The 22,094-nt window shown below is 39.6% G+C and overlaps 1 protein-coding gene across 1 annotated transcript in view; it reads left to right on the plus strand.

The window, feature by feature from the left end:
* The first annotated feature begins 960 nt into the window (after positions 1 to 960).
* LOC125456518 (interleukin-23 receptor-like) overlaps positions 961 to 22,094 on the plus strand; it is a 120,137-nt gene continuing 99,003 nt past the window's right edge. The window contains exons 1-3 of the mRNA XM_048539697.2: positions 961 to 1,105; positions 12,407 to 12,496; positions 14,904 to 15,191. Of these exons, the coding sequence (XP_048395654.1) occupies positions 12,427 to 12,496; positions 14,904 to 15,191 (358 nt within the window). The 5' untranslated portion in view covers positions 961 to 1,105; positions 12,407 to 12,426. The remainder of the gene's footprint in view (positions 1,106 to 12,406; positions 12,497 to 14,903; positions 15,192 to 22,094) is intronic.

Genomic DNA, 22,094 nt, shown 5'->3' on the forward strand with positions numbered 1-22,094 from the left:
GGGTCGACCATTAGAGAGCAATTAAATGGGATAATTTTAGCTGCTCATTTCCTTCCTTTCTGCACAGTTGCAGAAGGTGGTCAAGCACAGTAGCTAACATGAGCAAAGTCCATGTAGGGACCTATTTGTACTGTATGCTCAAAATGTGGCACATGCCAGTACTACTTCATTGCCAGTTAAATGATAAAAACTACTGGTTTTTTTCATGGAATTAATAACTACCTTTTATGCTGAATGGAAATTCTTAACTATATCAAACTAATGACCACAAAAGTTACTGACTAAAGTATAACTGTATACGTGTGACCTTCATTTCTATTAAATTAAGGCCAAGTTTTTTTGTATTACAACTTTTCAGAATTGTGGTTTAGGTGTACAAAATGGGTCAAGTTCTCATGAGAATCGGATATCAACATACTGAAGTAGTTTATTTGTGAACTGGTTTTGAAATTTCAATATCTTATTGAAAAGGAAGTAACTCAACTCAAGCTCATACCATCTTTGATAATTATTTCTTGCACAAAATCTTTCTTATTTTGAAAGATCATAATCCATTTAACAGGAAATAATTGAAGCATCAAAAGTTTCCGTGACTTTTTCAACACCCTGTTGTTTTGAGAGTTTTTTCTGCAAATATATTTTTCAAACTTTGAAATAAGTACCCCTCTTGAAGAACTGTTATGACAACAGCTTAAAATATATCTGACATACTATTCATATATTTTAAAGAGCAAGAATATTCTTGTAGCAATGTAAGTGCTGCCAATCATCATTTTCTGCTTTTGAAAAAAAGTGCATTATGTTAAGTCTTTTGCATGTGAAGGAAGTAGATTGGCTTTTGCTGACGTTTGACAAAGGGCCACAAAATTCAGCCCCTAAAGGGGGTTTCCCAATGAGTCGTGTGTTTCATTGCTTACTCAAATGGAAAAGACAGGACTCTGCTTAGCGTCAGCTTAGGTGCTCATGCAGCACCTTCTCATGCCAAACCTTGTGGAATAGGAGTTGTTTGTTGAGGAAACAAGCTGATAGGAAGACTACACCAGAGACACCACTCAGGAAGGAATACAGTACAACTGAGAAGAAAAAGCTCTTCGTGTAGAACAAGGTAATACAAATGGACTATTTTCTTTTCATCATTATTGCAATTTTTATCACAGAATTTAGTGTAATTGTATATTCACTAAAACTAAAGAACATGCAAACTATTAAAACTTTCAGCTTTATAAAAAAAATTCATTAGAAAAAGCTACTCCCGCTTGGTGAAAAATCCATTACTACATTATAAATACTTCGCTTGGGATAAACTAAACCAAGAAAACCCACTTCCAATGACCGGTGAATTGGTAACTGCTCAGGATAACTTTAAGATTATCAACAAAGGGCCAGGATGGGAAAATATGTTTTTTTCACACTTAAGAGGTTGGACCATACAATGTCCTACCAGAAACAAGGGTGGAAACAGAATCTCAAGCAATTTTTAAGAGAAGTGGATGACTATTTCAAAACTGAAAAAGAGGATCAAAGGTGTGGATGAAGGACACTGGAAATGGGATAACTAGATGGCTCGGATATCTGGAACAGTGTTGGTTAAGTGATTATCAGCTGTATCACAACCAAATTCTTTATGTATGAGCAATTACCTTGCTCAGCTAGATACTCCAACACCAGGGCAGTACTCATGTAACTCTAATCTAAATATAAGCTACCCCCATGTTCTTTCTGAGTGAGATTAAAAATTGAGCCCAAGTGTAGTGGCAATGTGTGGCCAGTTGCCATTGCATTGATCACAGTTCAACTTGTACAGGATAGAGCTTTTATAGATGGAATTAAAGGAGCCATACGACTCATTTTGCTTAGATCCAGATAGTGTTATAACATACTGCCACTACAAGAGATCCCAGATTTCCAACACCTGTTTCTGTGAAGACATTTCTCTTGATTTCATTCTTGATAAGTCTAATTCCAAAATTTAGATTGTATCTCCTAGATCTAACCTCCCGAGCAGGTGAAAAAGTTTCTTGCCCTGCTGTGTTCATCCAGCTCTACAACCTTGTTATCTCAATAGTTTCTCACTGTCTACTCTGCCTTAATATCTTGAAAATTTCAATCTAATCTGCCTTAACAGTCCAAATTCTGGGAAACACAATCCTTATTAAAGCACTGGCTGCTTATAATTTACTCTTTGAAGTTCAGGTATCATTCTAGTAAAGTTATGCTGCATTTCCTCCAAGAGCAGTATTAATTTCGTAAGGTGTGATGCCTAGAATTGCTTATAGTACTCCAGATTTTGTCTGAGTAGGGCTTTGTACTGCTGGAGAATGACTTATACCCCTTTGCATTCACATTGTTGAAACTGAGAGATGTTTTTGAAAATCTTGTTCTGCAGAATGGTGTAATACATTAAAATCATGCAAGCATAGAATACTTGCAAGGCAGAAGGAAGCCATTTGGCCTGTTGAGTCTGTGTAACAAGTCTCTATATGTGCATTTCAGCCAGATCCAATCCCATGATTGTTGCAGTGCTGCAGGAGACCATTTAGCCAACTGTGTCTGCGCTGGCTTTGAATCAGCTTTTCATTTTTTTTATTTCATGTCATTCTAATGTTCTCCCTCCAACTCTCTTTGTTCCTTTCCAAATTATAGTCTGAATGCCTTGTTTTAATGCCTCCACCACATTCTCACAGTACATTTCAAACACCACCTACACTCGTGGAATATAGAACAAAGGAAAAAAGCCCTTCAGCCTACAATGTATGCATCAACAGAGATGCCATTCTAAACAAATCCCATCTGCCTGCAAATGGTCTATTCGTCGCCTATTCAAATGTCTGTCTAAGTGCCTGTTCAGTGTTGCTGTTATATCTGCTTTTACCACCTCTTCTGCACACATTTCAGGCATCTACCTCCCTCTGTGTGAAAAAAAACTTGCCTCAGCACATCTCTTTTAAATTGGCCCCCTCATCTTATACTACGCCCATCTAGTGTTTGGCATTTCTGCTTTGGGGGAAAATACTCTCTACCTAACCTATCCATGCCTCATAATTTTATGTACTTCTATCAGGTCATCCCTCAGCCTCTGACACTCTAGCAAAAACAAAATGTGTCCAACCTCCTCTTACAGCTAATACAGTACACACTAATCCAGCTAACACTCTGGTAAAACCATTTTTCATTTTCCCCAAAGCCTCCACAGCCTTCCTATAGCATGGCAACCAGAACTGCACATAATACTCCAGTTGTAGCCTGGCCAAAGTCTTGTACAGTTGCAACATGACTTGCCAACTTCTATACCAATGCCTGACCGATGAAAGCAGAAAATTGCAGCATCAACATCTCACTCTCTGTTCACATGCTCTGAAAAATAATTGCCATCTCGAACTTCCTTTCAAAAGAGCAGAGAAAATTTATATTTAAAGTTTCTAGAGGTAGAATAGTAAAGCCCACCGATAAAAAGAGCATTGTCTTCAACTAAGCAAGCAATGAACTAAAGACAGATCATCACTCTGTAGGTAACATCAAAGTATCACTAAACAAAGGAAAAGGACGGTGAAACAAATCCATTTGGGATTTTGGGCTGGTAACATGAGACTCTTCTTCTGAGTATTGTTCTTCTCCTCCACCACCCCCAACCCCCCAGCGTATTTGTTTTCACTTTTGTGTGTTTTGAGTAAAGTTTAAGTTACATAAATTAAAAACCATGTATTTGTTTAAGTTGTACCTTTATAGATTAGTAATCCATTTGAACTACATTTCACCGTTGGTTTCAAAACAGGCTGATTACAATAAATAGTCATGTTCTCATTAATGGAAAAAAGACTGGTGTGCATATTCTTTTAACCTGAATTAGACAGTTAGGTAGAATTGAGCAATTTGGTGGCTTGCTCAAATTTTCACATTTGTAATGACTCGGGGAAGCATGATGTTTGATTTACAGTGCACTATCCCCAGTGAGTCATGACGCCACCTATTAGTTAAATGAAGAGCAGGCGCAGAACTCCTTCACACAGAGGAATTTGGGGTACAGGTACAACAGGTCATTTGTTATGCAAATAAAATGTTGTTGTCTATCACCAAGGGAAAGGAATATAAAAGTAAAGATGTTTTGCTATAGTTGTACAGGATTTGATGAGACCACAGTTTTGGTCTTTTGTTTAAGAAATGGTAAAAATGTAATGGAAGCAGTTTAGAGAAAAATAACTGATAACTCCTCCTGCAGAATGTGGCAGTTGGGAGATGTGGCACATGTCTCCGCTGGCTACATCTGCAGGAAGTGCACCCAACTACAGCTCCTTGAAAACCGTGTTAGGGAAATGGAGCTGGAGCTGGATGAACTACGGATCATTCGGGAGGCAGAGGGGGTAATTGAGAGGAGTTATCGGGAGTTGGTCACTCCTAAGGCTCAGGACGAGGATAGATGGGTTACAGTTAGGGGGAGGAAAGGGGACAGACAGACAGTGCAGAGATCCCCTGTGGGCATTCCCCTCAGCAATAAGTATACCGTTTTGGATACTGCTGGGGGGGATGACCTACCAGAGGAAAGCCATAGTAGTCAGTTCTCGGGCACTGAGCCTGACACTGTGGCAAAGAAGGGAAGGGGGCAGAATAGAAAAGTACTCATGGTAGGGGACTCGATAGTTAGGGGAATCGACAGGAGATTTTGTGGTCAGGATCGGGATTCCCGGAAGGTATGTTGCCTCCCTGGTGCCAGGGTCCGGGACGTCTCCGATCGGGTGTATAAAGTTCTAAAAGGGGAGGGCGAACAGCCAGAAATCGTGTTACATATTGGCACAAATGATATAGCCAGAAATAGGATTGAGGATATAAAAAGTGATTTCAGGGAGTTAGGATGGAAGCTGCAGAGCAGGACGAACAGAGTAGTGTTCTCTGGTTTACTACCAGTGCCACGAGATAGCAAGGCGAGGAACAGGGAGCGGGCGCAGCTGAACACGTGGCTACGCAGCTGGTGTAGGAGGGAGGGCTTCAGATATGTAGATAATTGGGATGCCTTCTGGGGAAGATGGGACCTGTACAAGAAGGACGGGTTGCATCTGAACTGGAAGGGGACCAATGTCCTGGGTGGAAGGTTTGCTCGAGTAGTTCAAGAGGGTTTAAACTAGTATGGCAGGGGGGTGGGAACCTGAGCTGTATACCAGAGGTGAGCGTTGATGCAGGTGAGGCAGTAGCAAGAGGTAGACCAGCTAGTGGGAAGGATTTTCCTGGGAAGGAACCAAGGGATCGGTTAAAGTGTGTTTGCTTTAATGCAAGGAGTATCAGGAATAAAAGTGATGAACTTAGAGCATGGATCAGTACCTGGTGCTATGATGTTGTGGCCATAACAGAGACATGGGTTTCTCATGGGCAGGAATGGTTGCTGGATCTTCCAGGGTTTAGAACATTTAAAAAGAATAGGGAGGGGGGAAAAAGAGGAGGGGGTGTAGCACTACTAATCAGAGAGGGTATCACAGCTACAGAAGCTTCCATTGTCGAGGAAGATCTGCCTACTGAGTCAGTATGGGTGGAAATTAGGAACAGCAAGGGAGTAGTCACCTCGTTAGGGGTTTACTACAGGTCCCCCAATAGCAGCAGGGAGATTGAAGAAAGCATAGGTCGACAGATTTTGGAAAAGTGTGGACGCAGTAGGGTTGTTGTAATGGGTGACTTTAACTTTCCCAATATTGATTGGAACCTCCTTCGAGCAGAAGATTTGAATGGAGCTGTTTTTGTAAGGTGTGTTCAGGAGGGTTTCCTAACGCAGTACGTTGACAGGCCGACGAGGGGAGAGGCCACTCTAGACTTGGTGCTCGGAAATGAGCCGGGGCAGGTATCAGATCTTGTGGTGAGAGAGCATTTTGGTGATAGTGACCATAACTGCCTCACATTCTACATAGCTATGGAGAAGGAGAGGATTAGGCAAAATGGGAGGATATTTAATTGGGGAAGAGGAAACTATGATGCGATTAGACATGATTTAGGAAGCATGGACTGGGAGCAGTTGTTCCATGGTAAGGGAACTATAGACATGTGGAGACTGTTTAAGGAACAGTTGTTGGGAGTGATGAGTAAATATGTCCCTCTGAGACAGGCAAGAAGGGGTAAGATAAAGGAACCTTGGATGACGAGAGCGGTGGAGCTTCTAGTGAAAAGGAAGAAGGTAGCTTACATAAGGTGGAGGAAGCTAGGGTCAAGTTCAGCTAGAGAGGATTACTCGCAGGCAAGGAAGGAGCTCAAAAATGGTCTGAGGAGAGCCAGGAGGGGGCACGAGAAAGGCTTGGCAGAAGGAATCCGGGAAAACACAAAGGCATTTTGCACTTACGTGAGGAATAAGAGAATGATCAAGGAAAGAGTAGGGCCGATCAGGGATAGCATAGGGAACTTGTGTGTGGAGCCTGAGGAGGTAGGGGAAGCCCTAAATGAGTTTTTTGCTTCTGTCTTTACGAAAGAAACGAACTTTGTAGTGAATGAAACCTTTGAAGAGCAGGTGTGCATGCTGGAATGGATAGAGATAGAGGAAGCTGATGTGCTGAAAATTTTGTCAAACATTAAGATTGACAAGTCGCCAGGCCCGGACCAGATTTGTCCTCGGCTGCTTTGGGAAGCGAGAAATGCAATTGCTTCGCCACTTGCGAAGATCTTTGCATCCTCGCTCTCCACTGGAGTCGTACCTGAGGACTGGAGAGAGGCAAATGTAATTCCTCTCTTCAAGAAAGGAAATAGGGAAATCCCCGGCAATTATAGACCAGTAAGTCTCACGTCTGTCGTCTGCAAGGTGTTAGAAAGGATTCTGAGGGATAAGATTTATGACCATCTGGAAGAGCATGGCTTGATCAAATACAGTCAACACGGCTTTGTGAGGGGTAGGTCATGCCTTACAAACCTTATCGAGTTTTTTGAGGATGTGACTAGAAAAGTTGATGAGGGTCAAGCTGTGGATGTGGTGTATATGGATTTCAGTAAGGCATTTGATAAGGTTCCCCATGGTAGGCTCATTCAGAAGGTCAGGAGGAATGGGATACAGGGGAACTTAACTGCTTGGATACAGAATTGGCTGGCCAACAGAAGACAGCGAGTGGTAGTAGAAGGAAAATATTCTGCCTGGAAGTCAGTGGTGAGTGGGGTTCCACAGGGCTCTGTCCTTGGGCCTCTACTGTTTGTAATTTTTACTAATGACTTGGATGAGGGGATTGAAGGATGGGTCAGCAAGTTTGCAGACGGCACAAAGGTCGGAGGTGTCGTTGACAGTGTAGAGGGCTGTTGTAGGCTGCAGCGGGACATTGACAGGATAAAGAGATGGGCTGAGAGGTGGCAGATGGAGTTCAACCTGGATAAATGCGAGGTGATGCATTTTGGAAGGTCGAATTTGAAAGTTGAGTACAGGATTAACGATAGGATTCTTGGCAGCGTGGAGGAACAGAGGGATCTTGGTGTGCAGATACATAGATCCCTTAAAATGGCCACCCAAGTGGACAGGGTTGTTAAGAAAGCATATGGTGTTTTGGCTTTCATTAACAGGGGGATTGAGTTTAAGAGTCGTGAGATCTTGTTGCAGCTCTATAAAACTTTGGTTAGACCGCACTTGGAATACTGCGTCCAGTTCTGGGCGCCCTATTATAGGAAAGATGTGGATGCTTTGGAGAGGGTTCAGAGGAGGTTTACCAGGATGCTGCCTGGACTGGAGGGCTTATCTTATGAAGAGAGGTTGACTGAGCTCGGTCTCTTTTCATTGGAGAAAAGGAGGAGGAGAGGGGACCTAATTGAGGTATACAAGATAATGAGAGGCATAGATAGAGTTGATAGCCAGAGACTATTTCCCAGGGCAGAAATGGCTAGCACGAGGGGTCATAGTTTTAAGCTGGTTGGTGGAAAGTATAGAGGGGATGTCAGAGGCAGGTTCTTTACGCAGAGAGTTGTGAGAGCATGGAATGCGTTGCCAGCAGCAGTTGTGGAAGCAAGGTCATTGGGGTCATTTAAGAGACTGCTGGACATGTATATGGTCACAGAAATTTGAGGGTGCATACATGAGGATCAATGGTCGGCACAACATTGTGGGCTGAAGGGCCTGTTCTGTGCTGTACTGTTCTATGTTCTGTGTTCTATCTGGGATGAGAGGACATCACATGAGTAAAGATTCAACAGGTTGGACTACTATCCATTGGAGTTTAGAAGAATTAGAGTTGATACTATTGGTACTTAAGATCCTGAGAGGGTGTGACAGGATAGGTATTAAAAAGAAGTTTATCCTTATGGGAGAAACTAGAAAGAGGGACCACAGTTTAAAATAAAGGATCTTCTATTTAAAATGGAGGTGAGGAGAATTTCTTTCCCTCAGAGTGCCATCAGTCTTTGGAACTCTCTTTCCCAGAGAACAGTGGAAGCAGAATCATTGACCTTTTTAAGCAGATGTAGACAAATTCTTGACTAAAAAGAGTCTAAACATTATTATGGGTAGACAAGAATATAGAGTTAAGACACCCGCCAGATCAGCTATGGCTGTTTCATAGATACAAACCTGTGCCTGCCATCTCTTTTACATATTTTGGAAATTGCACTCTCACCTTATTTCACCACTATTTAACAGGTGATTATGAAGGAAGATGAAATGTCATTTACCACAAGGGGAATGGAGTATAAAATGGGTTGCAATGACAATTGAGTTCTAAGCAAACAAGGGAGAATTGTCTCAATTCTTGAAGAATCATCAAAAAAAATTGTTAAATGAAGTATTATTCAATTTTTATTGTAAAATATTGGTTTTTGGCACCACTTTAGGAAGAATATGAAGGCATGAGAAAAGGTAAAGAATTGATTCATCGGAATGGTTCCGGGAATGAAGAACATTGATAACGTTGACAGATTTGGAATAGATTGGGTTAGTTATTATTGGAGAAGGTAAAATTTGAGAGATTTGATAAGAAATTCAAAATTGAGAGGAGTCTGAACAGTGCAGGTAGAGAGAAACTGCTCCCATTGATTGAGAAGTAGAGAGCACAGATGTAAAGTAATTGGCAAAAGAAGCAATAGCAGTGTGAAAAATATTTTCATGCAGCAAATCTTTAAGATCTGGATTGCAGTGCCTTAGACTGTGGTGAAAGCAGATTCAATCATGGCTTTTAAAAGAGAATCTGAAGACAAAAGAGGCTTTGGAAAAAGACAGGAGGGTGGCACAAAATAAGATGTTCTTGCAGAGGACTGACAAAGATGTGATGAATCAAATGGGCTATTTGTCCTAGAAGCATGCCAAAGTTTTGATAATTGAGGAGGATTAATGATTTACTATTATGAGAATATTGTGACTCTTCATTATTACCAATTGCAGTAAGTTATTTTTTCCAAAACAATGAATTCCAGCAACTTCACCAGTTGATCATAAACAGAAAATTAATGTGATCTGTTAAAACAGCTGTACTCATCTGAATGAGATAGTAGGACCTGCCGATGCTGGAGAATCTGAGATAACAATGTGTAGAGCTGGATGAACACAGCAGGCCAAGCAGCATCAGAGGAGCAGAAAAGCTGATGTTTTGGGTCTCGACCCTTCTTCAGAAGACCCACTTCTGAAGAAGGGTCTAGACCTGAAACATCAGCCTTCCTGCTCCTCTGATGCTGCTTGGCCTGCTATGTTCATTCAGCTCTACACCTTATTATCTCATAATCATCTGAATGGTCTGTTTTAATTGCAGGAAAAGTACAGTCTGCAGCAATCTGTTCAAATACAAAAGTACTGACCAACATTTACATTTGAAAATGTTTGTTAATTGAGTAAGTTAATTTTCATTATGAATAGATCCACAGCAAGTTAATTATAATTACAAACCTTAAACCTGAATAGCTTTCAAAAATGCAATGAATCTCCAACTTGTTGTCCCACTTAACACTAGGATGGCATACTTTGATCTCTCCAACAATACCCAATAGCTCGACACAGGGCTGAAATCTGTGTATCGATGACCTTAATGATCTTTTGAATGCGATGCTTGCAAGCTTTCATACCTCTTTCCTCAAGCAGTAACTGATCCCAAAATTCCACAAACTTCCAACAGTTGTTCTGATAAAGAATGTACACATCAGTTTTTTTATACACCACTAATTTCTTTGAAGCTCAGAATAAACATTTTACTTTGACCCTTCACAGCAACAGAAATACTTGTAAAATTACATAATACAATAACAAAGAAGCATGCATGGGATGCTACTGAAGAGGTAAATGTAGAGTGGGGCAGATTTTAAGTTTTGATGGAGACTTCCAGCATCCTGTCCATTCTGGGTTTTGTCTGGTTTAGCCATTGAGCTGACCTCGCAGCAAACAGGTCCTCTATCTCTGTTTTTTGCAATTGCCTTACATACATGATTACAAAAAAAAAGACTTAACAAGTTATTTTAAGGGTTCATTTTTATGGAGTCTGCAAGGGCAGAAAATGTGGCTTGCAGAGTGAATGAACTAGACCAGATGTGAAATTTTGGTTTCTAGAGGCGAAGGAGATGCGAAGACAAAGTCAGCCTCTTGTTTGCTATGTGTCAGACCTCACAAGGTTCCTATTTGTAGTATGTGTGTATTCCATGAATACCCATCCATGTAAAACATTTTTAAATTACCCCATACCTTCACCATAGAGTCAGTAGTGTAGAGAATCTTATGGTACCTGGTTCCAAATTTTTAAAATGTTGCATGCGACAAATAGCTTAATGTGGTTTTATCTGAGCTCAGTGGTTTTCCTTGTTGAACTTTGTGGCATAAGGTTGCGAGTATAGAATGGACTCTTGCATGTATACTCAGTACTGCCAAAGGTGAACCAGTAGTGAAGGACATTGTGCAGTGGGGTCAGGAGTGGGTAATAGTGGAAAGGGGCTGTATGGGAGGACAAAGGATGGGGTTGGAAACATTGAGGAGGAGTGGAAGAGCTAAGTGCTTGCTATCCTGAGCATGTTGAGTATAGTGAGTCAATCATGGCAAGTGAAAAACATGCCAGTATTGTCCATTGGTGGCTCCACCTCAAGGTCAAAGTTCATACAACTCTTTGAATTCACCTACAACATTTTAATTATCCCTGCTGAGAGTGATGTCAAATAATGTCCTTTGTAATACTGATAAGGGAGTCTACAGTTTCAGCCATGTCCCAGACTGGCAAGTACAACACTGGACTCTACCATGAACATCCAATAAAGAGTGAACACAAAAACTTGACGTAATTTCTTCCACAATAACGAAACGTCTTTAACTCCACTGTAACCATAAACGCACACTAACCATGAAGCTTGACTGTACACTTAGCTTTATTTCCAAGTCAGTCTCAGCAAAAACTTTATTCATGTGTGCATCAATGTAATGTAAAATATTTGAAAGTGAAATTTAAATTTGGAAAACACCCATGCCACCTCTTTACTCTCAATAATTCTTATGTTAATTGAATTGACGTTGGGCTAGAACACTTTGGTGAAGAGCTTTGCTGTTGGCCCAGGAGGTACTTTAATTACTCAAGTGTATCTGCTGTACTGTCAGTTGATGCTGGGTTTTACCACTGAAAAGCTTCTCTCATGTGATTGCATGAGACTCCTAAGCATGTCACCAAAAGTCTACATTTGAATTATAATTGCCTGGGTACCAGGGAAATAAAAACAACAAATCAACAGTAGTACCAACTTGCTCTTCCTCTCAAGGGAATGGCATGTCACATGTTTCTTCTCGTCCTGCTTCTTGGAAGAACTGTATCCCTTCTTCCTGTTTTTTTTCCATCTCTACATTTTCTCTAACTCCACTTTCTACACCAGAGCTTCTGGACAGTATTCTTTTCTCCTCAGCCAAACCTTCCTCTCCAGTGGTCAACAGAACTATTCCTGTTCCATTTATCAAGCTTCAGCTATTGTCTCATCCCCCTATTCATACAAAATATGGGCTCCTATGCTTTTGCTCCGCTACTTACAATATGATCCCTCTACAAAATATATTTTTCTCTTCCTTTTTCTTTTCCAGAGGGAATGGTTCCTTTTTGATGTCTTTGCTCACGCTTATGGTATCCAGCTGCTTTTCTTTAATACTTTTGTTTGCAATCACAGGAGATTCAATACCACTCCATTGTCTCCTCACACAAAACTGTTCAAGGTCCCTGATAGCTGTTTGATTTAATTGTTCAAGAGAACTCCAGAAAAATAATCTGGATTTGCTGACATCTGCACTATCAGCTCACAATAGCTAAGTTAGGTAATTATAAGTCATAGTAGTGGCCAGATTTTGGGTTGAGGACACTTTGGAGTTTATTGCAAGAATTTAAATGAAAACATAATTAAATCTTAAATAACTGCTGCTTTAATAATTAAAAACAAAATAGCGCAAATGCCCCAGTTTGTGATATGTGCTCAGTTGAGGCTTTTTTTCTATTACTGAAGTCAATTGTTTCAACAAATCTCTTTACAGGAGAGGTTCCTGAACTCTCAATGGGTCTAACCAATATAATATGGACAGTTACTACTGTAACTGCCATGATGCTATGTGTCAGATCTAACGGTGAGTCTACCATGCATTGCATATTTATTAAAATAATATTTTTAAAAAGGTTATTAAGAAAAAAATGAATGTATAGAAAACATTACAACCAATGAATACTTGTAGGTTTCGCACTGGTTAACGTGGGGAGACATCATAGGAAATTTGGAATACAAATTTGCTACAAACAATTATAACAAATAGTCAAATAACCCATTTCAGTGACATTGGCTAAAATACTTTGCATAGTCATCTCATCTTTAATGCATTGCTGCAGTAATTCCTCAGCGTAATCCTAGGCCCCACCACCTTCAAGAACTTCATCAATCATCTTCCCATTATAGAAAGTTAGAAGTGGGAATTTTCATTGCGCCATCATCAATGTTCAATACCATTTATTACTCCTCAAATTCTGAAGGAGTCCAAGTCCTGTAAAATATCCAAGCTTGAGGTGAAAAGAAACAAGTAATATTTGCACCACACACAATTGCCAGGCAATGACCATTTCCAGAAAGTCAATCTAATCACCACATCTCAACATTCAATGGTATTAACCATCACTGAATTCCCCACTATCAAAATTCTGGGGATCACCATTGACCAGAAACTGAATTGGACTAGCCATATAAATACTGGTTAGGAATGCTGCAACAGCTAAGTCACCTCTGACTCACCAAAGTATGTCCACCATCAACAAGGCACATGTCAGGAGTCTAATGGAATACATCCCAGTGGCCTGGATGAGAACAACTCCAACAATACTCAAGAAGCCTGGCCGTATTTAGGGCAAAGCAGCCCACTTGATTGATACCACATCCACAAACATCCACCCACTCTGCCAAAATGCACTGTACAAGTTCACCAAATCTCCTTAGACAGTACCTTCCAAACTCATGATCATTTACCATCTGAAAGAACAAGGGCAGCAGAAAGGTGGGAACATCATCACTTGAAAGTCCCCCTCATCAGCCTAACTTAAAAATATATTCCCTTTCATTCAATGTTGCTGGGTCATGCAGCAGTTCAAGGTATCTCACCACTACTTGCTCAAAGGCAGCCAGGGAAAAACAAAAAATGAATACCAAAAGGAAATCTGTTGCATCCAATCGTTTAACAATTCACCTGAAAGGTAATGCCAGAAACTGTGATTCCAGTAACTATAATTCCAGAAGCCAGAACAGTCGTACATTTGTAACTAAACCAGCTTACATGGTCAAATCATTTGTAGCAGGGCTTGAACCCTCAACTTCCTGACACACAGTCAGATGTACTGCCACTGAGACAAAACTAGCAACTTTGATTTCTCATCGGTCAGTGATGTGAAATAGTTGAGAGAAAGAAATCCTATCCCTTTATCCAGCATGTTTTGGAATGTACATCAAGTTGGACCGCAAAAGTTACTGATGCAAAGTGCCAGCTTGAAAGCTGGAAACCTGCAGCCTCAGCAACTTAAAATAAAAATGGAAAGATGATCATTCACATGTTCCTCGTTGTTCATTCACTAAAGTGGCATTTTGTAAAGGCCTTAGGGCGATAAGATCTCTTTGCTGTGATGTATCAGATCATTATATTTCCAAATAAAAACCAAAAGAACTGCAAAGAACAGTTCTGAGGAAGGGTCACTGGACCTGAAACGTTAACTCTGTTTTTCCCTTCACTGATGCTGCCAGACCTGCTGGGCTTTTCCAGCAATTTGGTTCTTGTTCCATTATATTTCCAAACCTAGCTTGCAGAACGTTGGAGATAAGAATCACAACAAACGTCTCTGTAGCATTGCATGGAACTGCAAATAGCTGCCAGGACGTGGGTAATTGTGCAAGAGAAGGTTAAAAAAAAGAAAAACCAGCTGTTGTTAAATTATAAGGTTTTTTTTAAAGTATTTTGAGATCCAGTGCCAAGATAAGATTGATCAGTTTAACCTACTGGGCAGAGATTTGATGTTTTACTGTTTGCACCTGTGTATGTTACACATATATTGGTACATTACCTGCTGTTGTTGATAACATCTAGTTCAGGAACAAACTTTTTTCTTTATTCTTTAGCAACTGGGCAAATAAGATTATATCACCCCACAATGATAACTACCTACATACATGTGAAACTAGTCGACAAATACAAACATTGTAATACAAATATATTTGAATATATTGTTCAGTAACTTATCTCTCCTTGATTAGTAATTTAAAATGCACATTGGTTCAGTAAAAGGCATTTGTTTCAAAATTCTAATAAGGGTTTTTTTGGGAGGGAAGAGCAGCGCTGCTTCTAACCTATATCCTAATCATTTCTGATTTCATTATTCTCCCTTGTGGTACTTTGATAAGCTGAAACAAGCATTTTTTAAAACACTGTATTGATCTTTTAAACTATAAAGTTTATTTAGAAAGGCAAAAATCTATGTTTTCAATGGTATCTATTTTACTTTCAGGTCTTTCTGTTATACAGTGTCCTGGCAAAGTCCTGGTAAAGCCAGCTCCAGTTTTCCTGGTGGGATCAAACATTTCAATCACCTGTATATCTATAGAACAGAACTGTGACATCAATGAATTTGAATTATATCGAAATGAAAAACCAATACAAATGGAGCGCTTTAATAAAACTGCTGCGCATCATTGGATGATCAATGTCACAACCCAAGACTCCACAATTTACTGCTACATTGAGTGTGTAGATGGGGCGAAAGAGTTGGTGTGTGTAGCAAGTCTTCAACCTGGTTGTAAGTATTTATCCCAAAAAAACTACCCTATTTCATGTGGTTCCATCACGAAACACCAGACAACTCATCTGTCTGAAATGATGTTTTCAGGAGCACTACAGAGATTGGCAAATTTAAGTCTTAGGACCCTGACTAGAATTTAATAATGTACTTGCACTTGATTCAACCAGGCACTTGGGCCAGCAAGTAGAAGGCCTTGCACAATATGACAGGAAGAATCTGAGCCAGAACAGGACAGTGAATGCAGGAGGAAATGATAAACTTTAACTCCAAGAATGGAATGGGAAGACAGTAGGCAGAAAACAGCCTGTTCCTGCCAGTGGGAGGCCTGTTCATTTTAAAGGCTGTGCCTTTTTACCATGCTGTCAGCTGAATAGGCATCTTGCTGTAGCTTACTACTGTTAGGTCAATTCAAGACCCGGAAACCTGCACTGCAATAAATAGGCCTGAGAGGAGGCCAGTTGTGGTGGGTGCCCCCAACATCAACAAGCAGCTGGGACCCAGAGAAATACTCCTCCTCCCAGTGCCCAAAGTTAATTCATGTTTTTATTTTCTGCAAGATACCAAGTAAACCTTAGAAGCCTGAGCTCTCTACTGTAATGAACCTCCAACATAATGATCAGTCTCCCAAACTACCGCTGAAACCACCAGTAAACATTGGTAGGTCAGTGATAATAAATGACTTTAATTCCACTTTCACTGGATGGGTCAAGTTGAAATTAGCTCTTGATCGTAATAAATCACCAAAGAAAGTTTCCTGATAATTTACTCTATTTCTTCACTGTTGTTTAAAAATAACAAATTCCAACAGTGTGAAATTAGTGAGAAAATTGCAGGTATACAGGTTTTGGCTGAAACATTGGAATTTTTTTGGCTTCCTTTATATTGCACAGTCACTTGAAGTACAAATATTTCTGCATCTGATTCTGATCTTCAATTGCTGTCTGTGGATTTTGACAATGCTAGAACAACTTCATAATAATCATAATACCAAAAGTGTACTGCAGGTCAAGAAGAGCCTCCTGAAGAGTACCTCTGTTTGATTTATGTTACAGCACAGCAACAGCAATACAGAGGGGATCTCTCATTAAGATGCTGGGGTGACTTGACAGGTGGCTGCTGAGAGGATGTTTCTCCTTGAGATAATCTAATATCAGGGAATGCACTTTTAAGAAGTTAGGGATCTTCTATGTTGTCTAAGAGGAGGATAATATTCTATCAGCAGGTTATTTGTAAGTGGAAACCTCTTCCTTGCGGAGCAGTTGGATCTGTCATTCAGGTGTTCAAGTTGGATAGATCCTTGATTAACAAGGGAATCAAAGATAATGGGTGAAAGGCAGGAAATTAAAATGAAGCCACAATCAAATTGACCGTGATTTTTTTTTGAAAGTCAGAGCAAACACGAGGTTTGAAAGGCCTACTCTTGTTTCTAAATCTTCTATTGATATGTTTTCACACAGATAAGAACGTGTAAATTAGGTGTAGGATTACGCCACTTGGCCCTTTTTGCCTCTTCTTCCATTCAATAAAACTACAGCTAATCCAATTACTCCATATTTCTGCCCACTGCAGCGGCCTGCCTTATCCATCCCCTTGCTTATGAAGACTTTATCTACCTTTGCATTAAGATATTGAAGAACTCTGCTTCAACCACTTTTTGAAAAAGACGGTTCCAAAGACTCTCAACACTCAGAATGCTTTTTGTCTTTATTACATCTTAAATGAGTAACCCTTATTTTGAAACAGTGACCCGTAGTTTTAGATTTTTCCACATATGGAAACATTCTTTCAACATTTATCCTGTCAAGGCCGCTCAACACTTTGCATGTTATAATCAAATTGCCTCATTCTTCTAAACTCAACCCAATCCAACTTTTCCTGATAAGACAATCCCCCATTCCAGAATTAGTCCAGTAAACCTTCTCTGAACTGCCTCCTTCATTTAATAAGGAGGCCGATACTGTACACAATACTCTAGTTGTGATCTCACCAATGTCCTATCAAACTGAAGCATAATCTTCCTATTTTCATATTCAATTTACCTTTCAAAAAGCAACAATATCCTTAGCTTCCCTAATTACTTGCTGTATCTGCATTTTACGATTCATGTTATGATGTTAAATCACTCTTTATCTGTCACTATTTAAACAATATACTATACTTTAATTCTTTGCCAAAATGGACAATTTCACATTTTGCAAAATTATATTTCCATTTGCCAGATCTTCATCCACTCACTTTAACCATTTAAGTCCATTTGTAGCCCTCTTGAGTCCTCTTCACAACATGCATTCCTACTTATCTTTGTGTTATCAACAAATTTAGCAACCATATATTTGATCACTTCATCCCAATCACATGTCCCAATGGTATAGTGGTAAATTAGAAAACCTTCCCACAGCTGCTGTTGAAGTTAGGTGTGTCACAATAAAGAGTTTTTTTTCTTACTGATGAAATTTGATATAAATCTCTATGTCCTGAGTAGTAGTCAGTCAGGAAAAGTGGTAATTTTACTGAAGAAATATACAGGTTATCTTTCAGCAAATGAAAGGAAAACCGATGTAACAAATGGGATAAATAGAGAGTATATCCCAATTCTGTTGTCCAGAATGTAATGGTAGTATGACTTGTTGTCTGGAACCGGTGTAATAGCTGTTAAGAAATTATTTACAGACAGAGTTGAATTACTCCTGGGTAATGATTTGATGACATTATGTTAAAGCTTTGTTGTAATCATAGAAAGCCTAAATAAAGTTAGAGATAGAACAATCACAGGAACAAGTGGTTTGTGCTGGCCAGAGGAACAGCTCAACAAAGTCTATCGGTAGAGGTCAAAGTAATACCACAAGCAGCTGTTAGACTAGCAGAAACATCCTTTAAGGATGGAGCTGATTTAAAAGAACTGTTTTAGTATGTTATTGTTAAATGAGGTACAGAAAGCAATCTCAGAGATAAGCAAGGTAACACAGAAAGCTGAGACTAAAGATTTTATGGGGTGCTACTATATTCAAAGCAGATTGAGGAAGTAGAGACATCCCCATTCACCCGCAGATAAGGAATGAACAGTTGTCCAACAGACAGTGGTACTAACCAAATATATTGAGCCATCATGAAATTCCTTTAGCAGGACACATAGGAATTTGGAAAAAGTCAATCATCAATAAACAGGCACTTTACCTGGTGAAGACTTCATAAAGACATAGTGCGTTTTGATAAAACATGCCACACATATCAACATAAGAACATCAAAATGCAATCAAACTACTAACTTTAATGCCCATTCCAAATTTGAAGAAACATTCAGTCGGGGTTGGTAGATTATGGAGAACCATTGCTGAAAACAAAACTGGACAACAGTATACCATTACAGTTATGGAGATGACCACCTGATTTTCAAAAATTGGTCCTTTACGTACAATTGCAGCTAAGATAGCAGTGGAAAATCAAATCTGTATTTCAATTGGCAGTCCATAATGATTAAAAGACTGTTAGACCAAGGTTCTAACTTTGCCTTAAAAGTTTTAAGGTCATAATCAGAAATCTGGATATAAAACAGTTGACGTCTACTACCTATTATCCACAAATGCAGAGAACTTCAGAGAGATACCATCAAGTCTCAAAACCATAGTTAAGGCATATTGTCACAAATACCACAGTTACAGAGTCATAGAGATATACAGAAAAGAAACAGACCCTCCAGTCTAACTTGTCCATGCCAACCAGATATCTTAAATTAATTTAGTCCTATTTTCTAGCATTTGGCCCACAGCTCTCAAAAGCCTTCTTACTCATGTTCCCATATAGACGCCTTTTAAACGTTGTAATTGTACCAGCCTTCATCACCTCCTGTGTTCATTCCATACACACACCACCCTCTGCATGAAAAAGTTGCCCCTTTGGTCCCCTTTGAATCCTTTCTGTCTCACCTTAAACCTATGCCCTTTAGCTTTGGACTCCTCCACCCTGTGGAAAAGACCTTGGCTATTCACCATATCCAAGCCTTTCGTGACTTTATAAACCTCTATAAGGACCCCCTCAGCCTCCAGTGTTCCAGGGAAAATAGCCGCAGCGTATTCAGCCCCTCCCTATCGCTCAAACTGGCCAAGCCTGGCAATATCTTTGTAAATCTTTTCTGAATTCTTTCAAGTCTCAATTCTTTCCAATAGCAGGGAGACCAGAATTGCAAGCAGTATTCCAAAAATGGCCTAATCAATGTCCTGTACAGCTGTAACATGACATCCCAATTCCTGTACTCAATGCACTGACCAATAAGGGCAAGCTTTCCAAATGCTGTCTTCACTACCCTGTCTACTTGTGACTCCACTTTCAAGGAACTATGCACCTGCAGTCAAGGTCTCATTGTTTGGCAACACTCTCGAGGAATTTACCATTAAGTGTATTAGTTCTGCCCTGCTTTGTCTTACCAAGATGCATCACCTCACATCACATTTATCTGAATTAAATGCCATCTGCCACTCCTGGGCCATCTGGCTCAGGTCCCATTGTACTCTGAGATAACCTTCTTTGCTGTCCACTGCACCACCAATTTTTTGTATCATCTGCAAACTTCTAACCATACCTCCAATATTCACATCCAAATCATTTATATAAATGACAGAAAGCAGTGGACCCAGCACTGATTCTTGCGGCATACCACTTGTCACAGACCTCTAGCCAAAAAACAATCCTCCACCGTCATTTTCTGTTCCTACCTTCAAGCCAATTTTGTATCCAAATGGCTAGATCTCCATGTATTCCATGTGCTATAACCTGGCTAACTAGTCTACTGTGCAAAACTATGTTGAATGTCTTGCTGAAGTCCATACAGACAACAACCACCACTCTACCATCATCAATCTTCTTCATCACTTCTTCAAAGCACTCTTTCAAGTTAGTGAAGATTGAGAAAACAATTAGATTTCTTATTCTTCACTACCAGAGATTCCCCAAATGAATTTATTATAGTCTATTTGAATTGATGCATAGTCACGAGATAAGAAGTCCACTGAAATTGGTTAAGCAGAAGTTCTTAAATGAAAAGGGCAAAACCTCAATGTTGGATTATGTGGCCATATTTCTTGAGTGATTCTCAGCTCCATGGAAAATAACACTGGAGGATTTAAATACTTCATCAGGAAAGATGAAAGAGTGGGCAAATAAACATACTACAACCAGAACATTTCAAACAGGAGACAAAGTTTTATTGTTATTACCTGTACAAACTGAAATTCTGAAAATGAAACTCAGTGTACCATATAGCCAGGAGGTTTCATAAAAATGATTTCTCTGGTAGTCACTCCTGATTGCAGGAAGAAGAATTGATTTATCATGTGAACTTCTTAAACTAACATTACGATAGGGAGAAAGATAAAAACAAGAGTGGCAAGAAAATGACAGCAACAGTCATAATCAGACAGAAGGAGAAGTGGGCAGTTCACAAAGTAAACCTCCTACAACTTGAGTAGCCAGTACTGAAATACTGGGATAGTTAGTCAATGTATTTTCAAATTTACAGAAAGGACAAGGGCAAATTCTACTAAGTTTACTTTTATAAGATGAAGGAAGTCTTAAGATATACAGAAAGATGTACTGTATTGATAAGATATGATCTGGATGTATGGGGCAACCAGAATTGCAGATACTGGAAGCCAGAGTCTATTAGATGTGAGGCTGGAGAAACACAGCAGTTCAGACAGCATCAGAGGAGCAGGTAAGTCAACATTTGAGGCTGAAACCCTTCTTCAGCACTGGGAAGGAGGAGGGGACCCCACAAAATAAATGGGGGACGAGAGCTGGGGAAAGGGTAGGAGAAATGGTGATAGGTGGATGCAGATAGGGGTTATTGTGATTGATCCGTGGGAAGGGTGGAGCGGATAGGTGAGTAGAAAGATGGACAGGTCAGGTCAGGAGGGGGAGAGCTGGACATGAGTTAAGGTTGGGGGTGGAGGAATTTTGAAGCTGGTGAAGTAGTATTAACACCATTGGGCTGTAAATTTCCAAAGCAAAATATCGGGTGTTGTTCCTCCTCTTTACATCTGGCCTCAGACTGATAGTGGAGGAGGCCAAGGATGGACATATTATCAGTGGAGTGGGAGGGGGAATTAAAATGGATGGCAATCGGAAGGTTGGGTTGGAGGAACGACACCTGACATTTCGCCTTCGAAATTTAGTGAAACATTTTAACACATCAATTGATGATAATTACTTGGTAGTAAGCGTAGACCTTTTGCAAGAAGATAAATTTAGAATAGATAATATAGTGGATACTTTTCTAAGAAATTAAACCAATATTAGAAAACGTTCTCTAAAAGGAGACTTTGGAATTAGTGCTGGCCATTCAACATTTTGAAGTCTATGACTATCACAGTTGCAATGAAACACTAATATATAATGTCTGTAATCTGCTATAGCTTTTCTGGAGAAATTTAAGACTTGAATACAAGATAGATTCAAAAGAGGTTACTGAGTCAACCATTCAATGCCAAAATTATTCACATTACAGAAAAAGAAAATCTAATAACTGATGTATTATCAACAATGTGATTGCACTAAAATAGTTTAAGAAATTTGGAAGTAAATAGAAGAAAAGTTCAAATCTTTTATTATGAATGAAATGAAGGTGAGAAAATGTAATTTTTTGATTTGTTTCAATCATATTTTCCATTCACCTGGTACTGAAACTCATTTAAAAATGTAGTTGACAACTGTAAAGTCAAACTGTTTTAACTGAATATCAGGAACACTTTGCAACTTAAGAATCAAGTGCTGCATATATTGTTGAGTTGTGCAATGCAATATTCCTTTTTGAAGTAGTAAAAAGGGGAATTCAAGACTGTGTTTGGCACTAAGACTCAAGTTAAGGATCCTGCTTAACAATATGCCGTGGATTGTTTTGGCTACAGT

The sequence above is a fragment of the Stegostoma tigrinum genome, chromosome 8 (assembly GCF_030684315.1).
Source record: "Stegostoma tigrinum isolate sSteTig4 chromosome 8, sSteTig4.hap1, whole genome shotgun sequence".
NCBI classification, from domain to species: domain Eukaryota; kingdom Metazoa; phylum Chordata; class Chondrichthyes; order Orectolobiformes; family Stegostomatidae; genus Stegostoma; species Stegostoma tigrinum.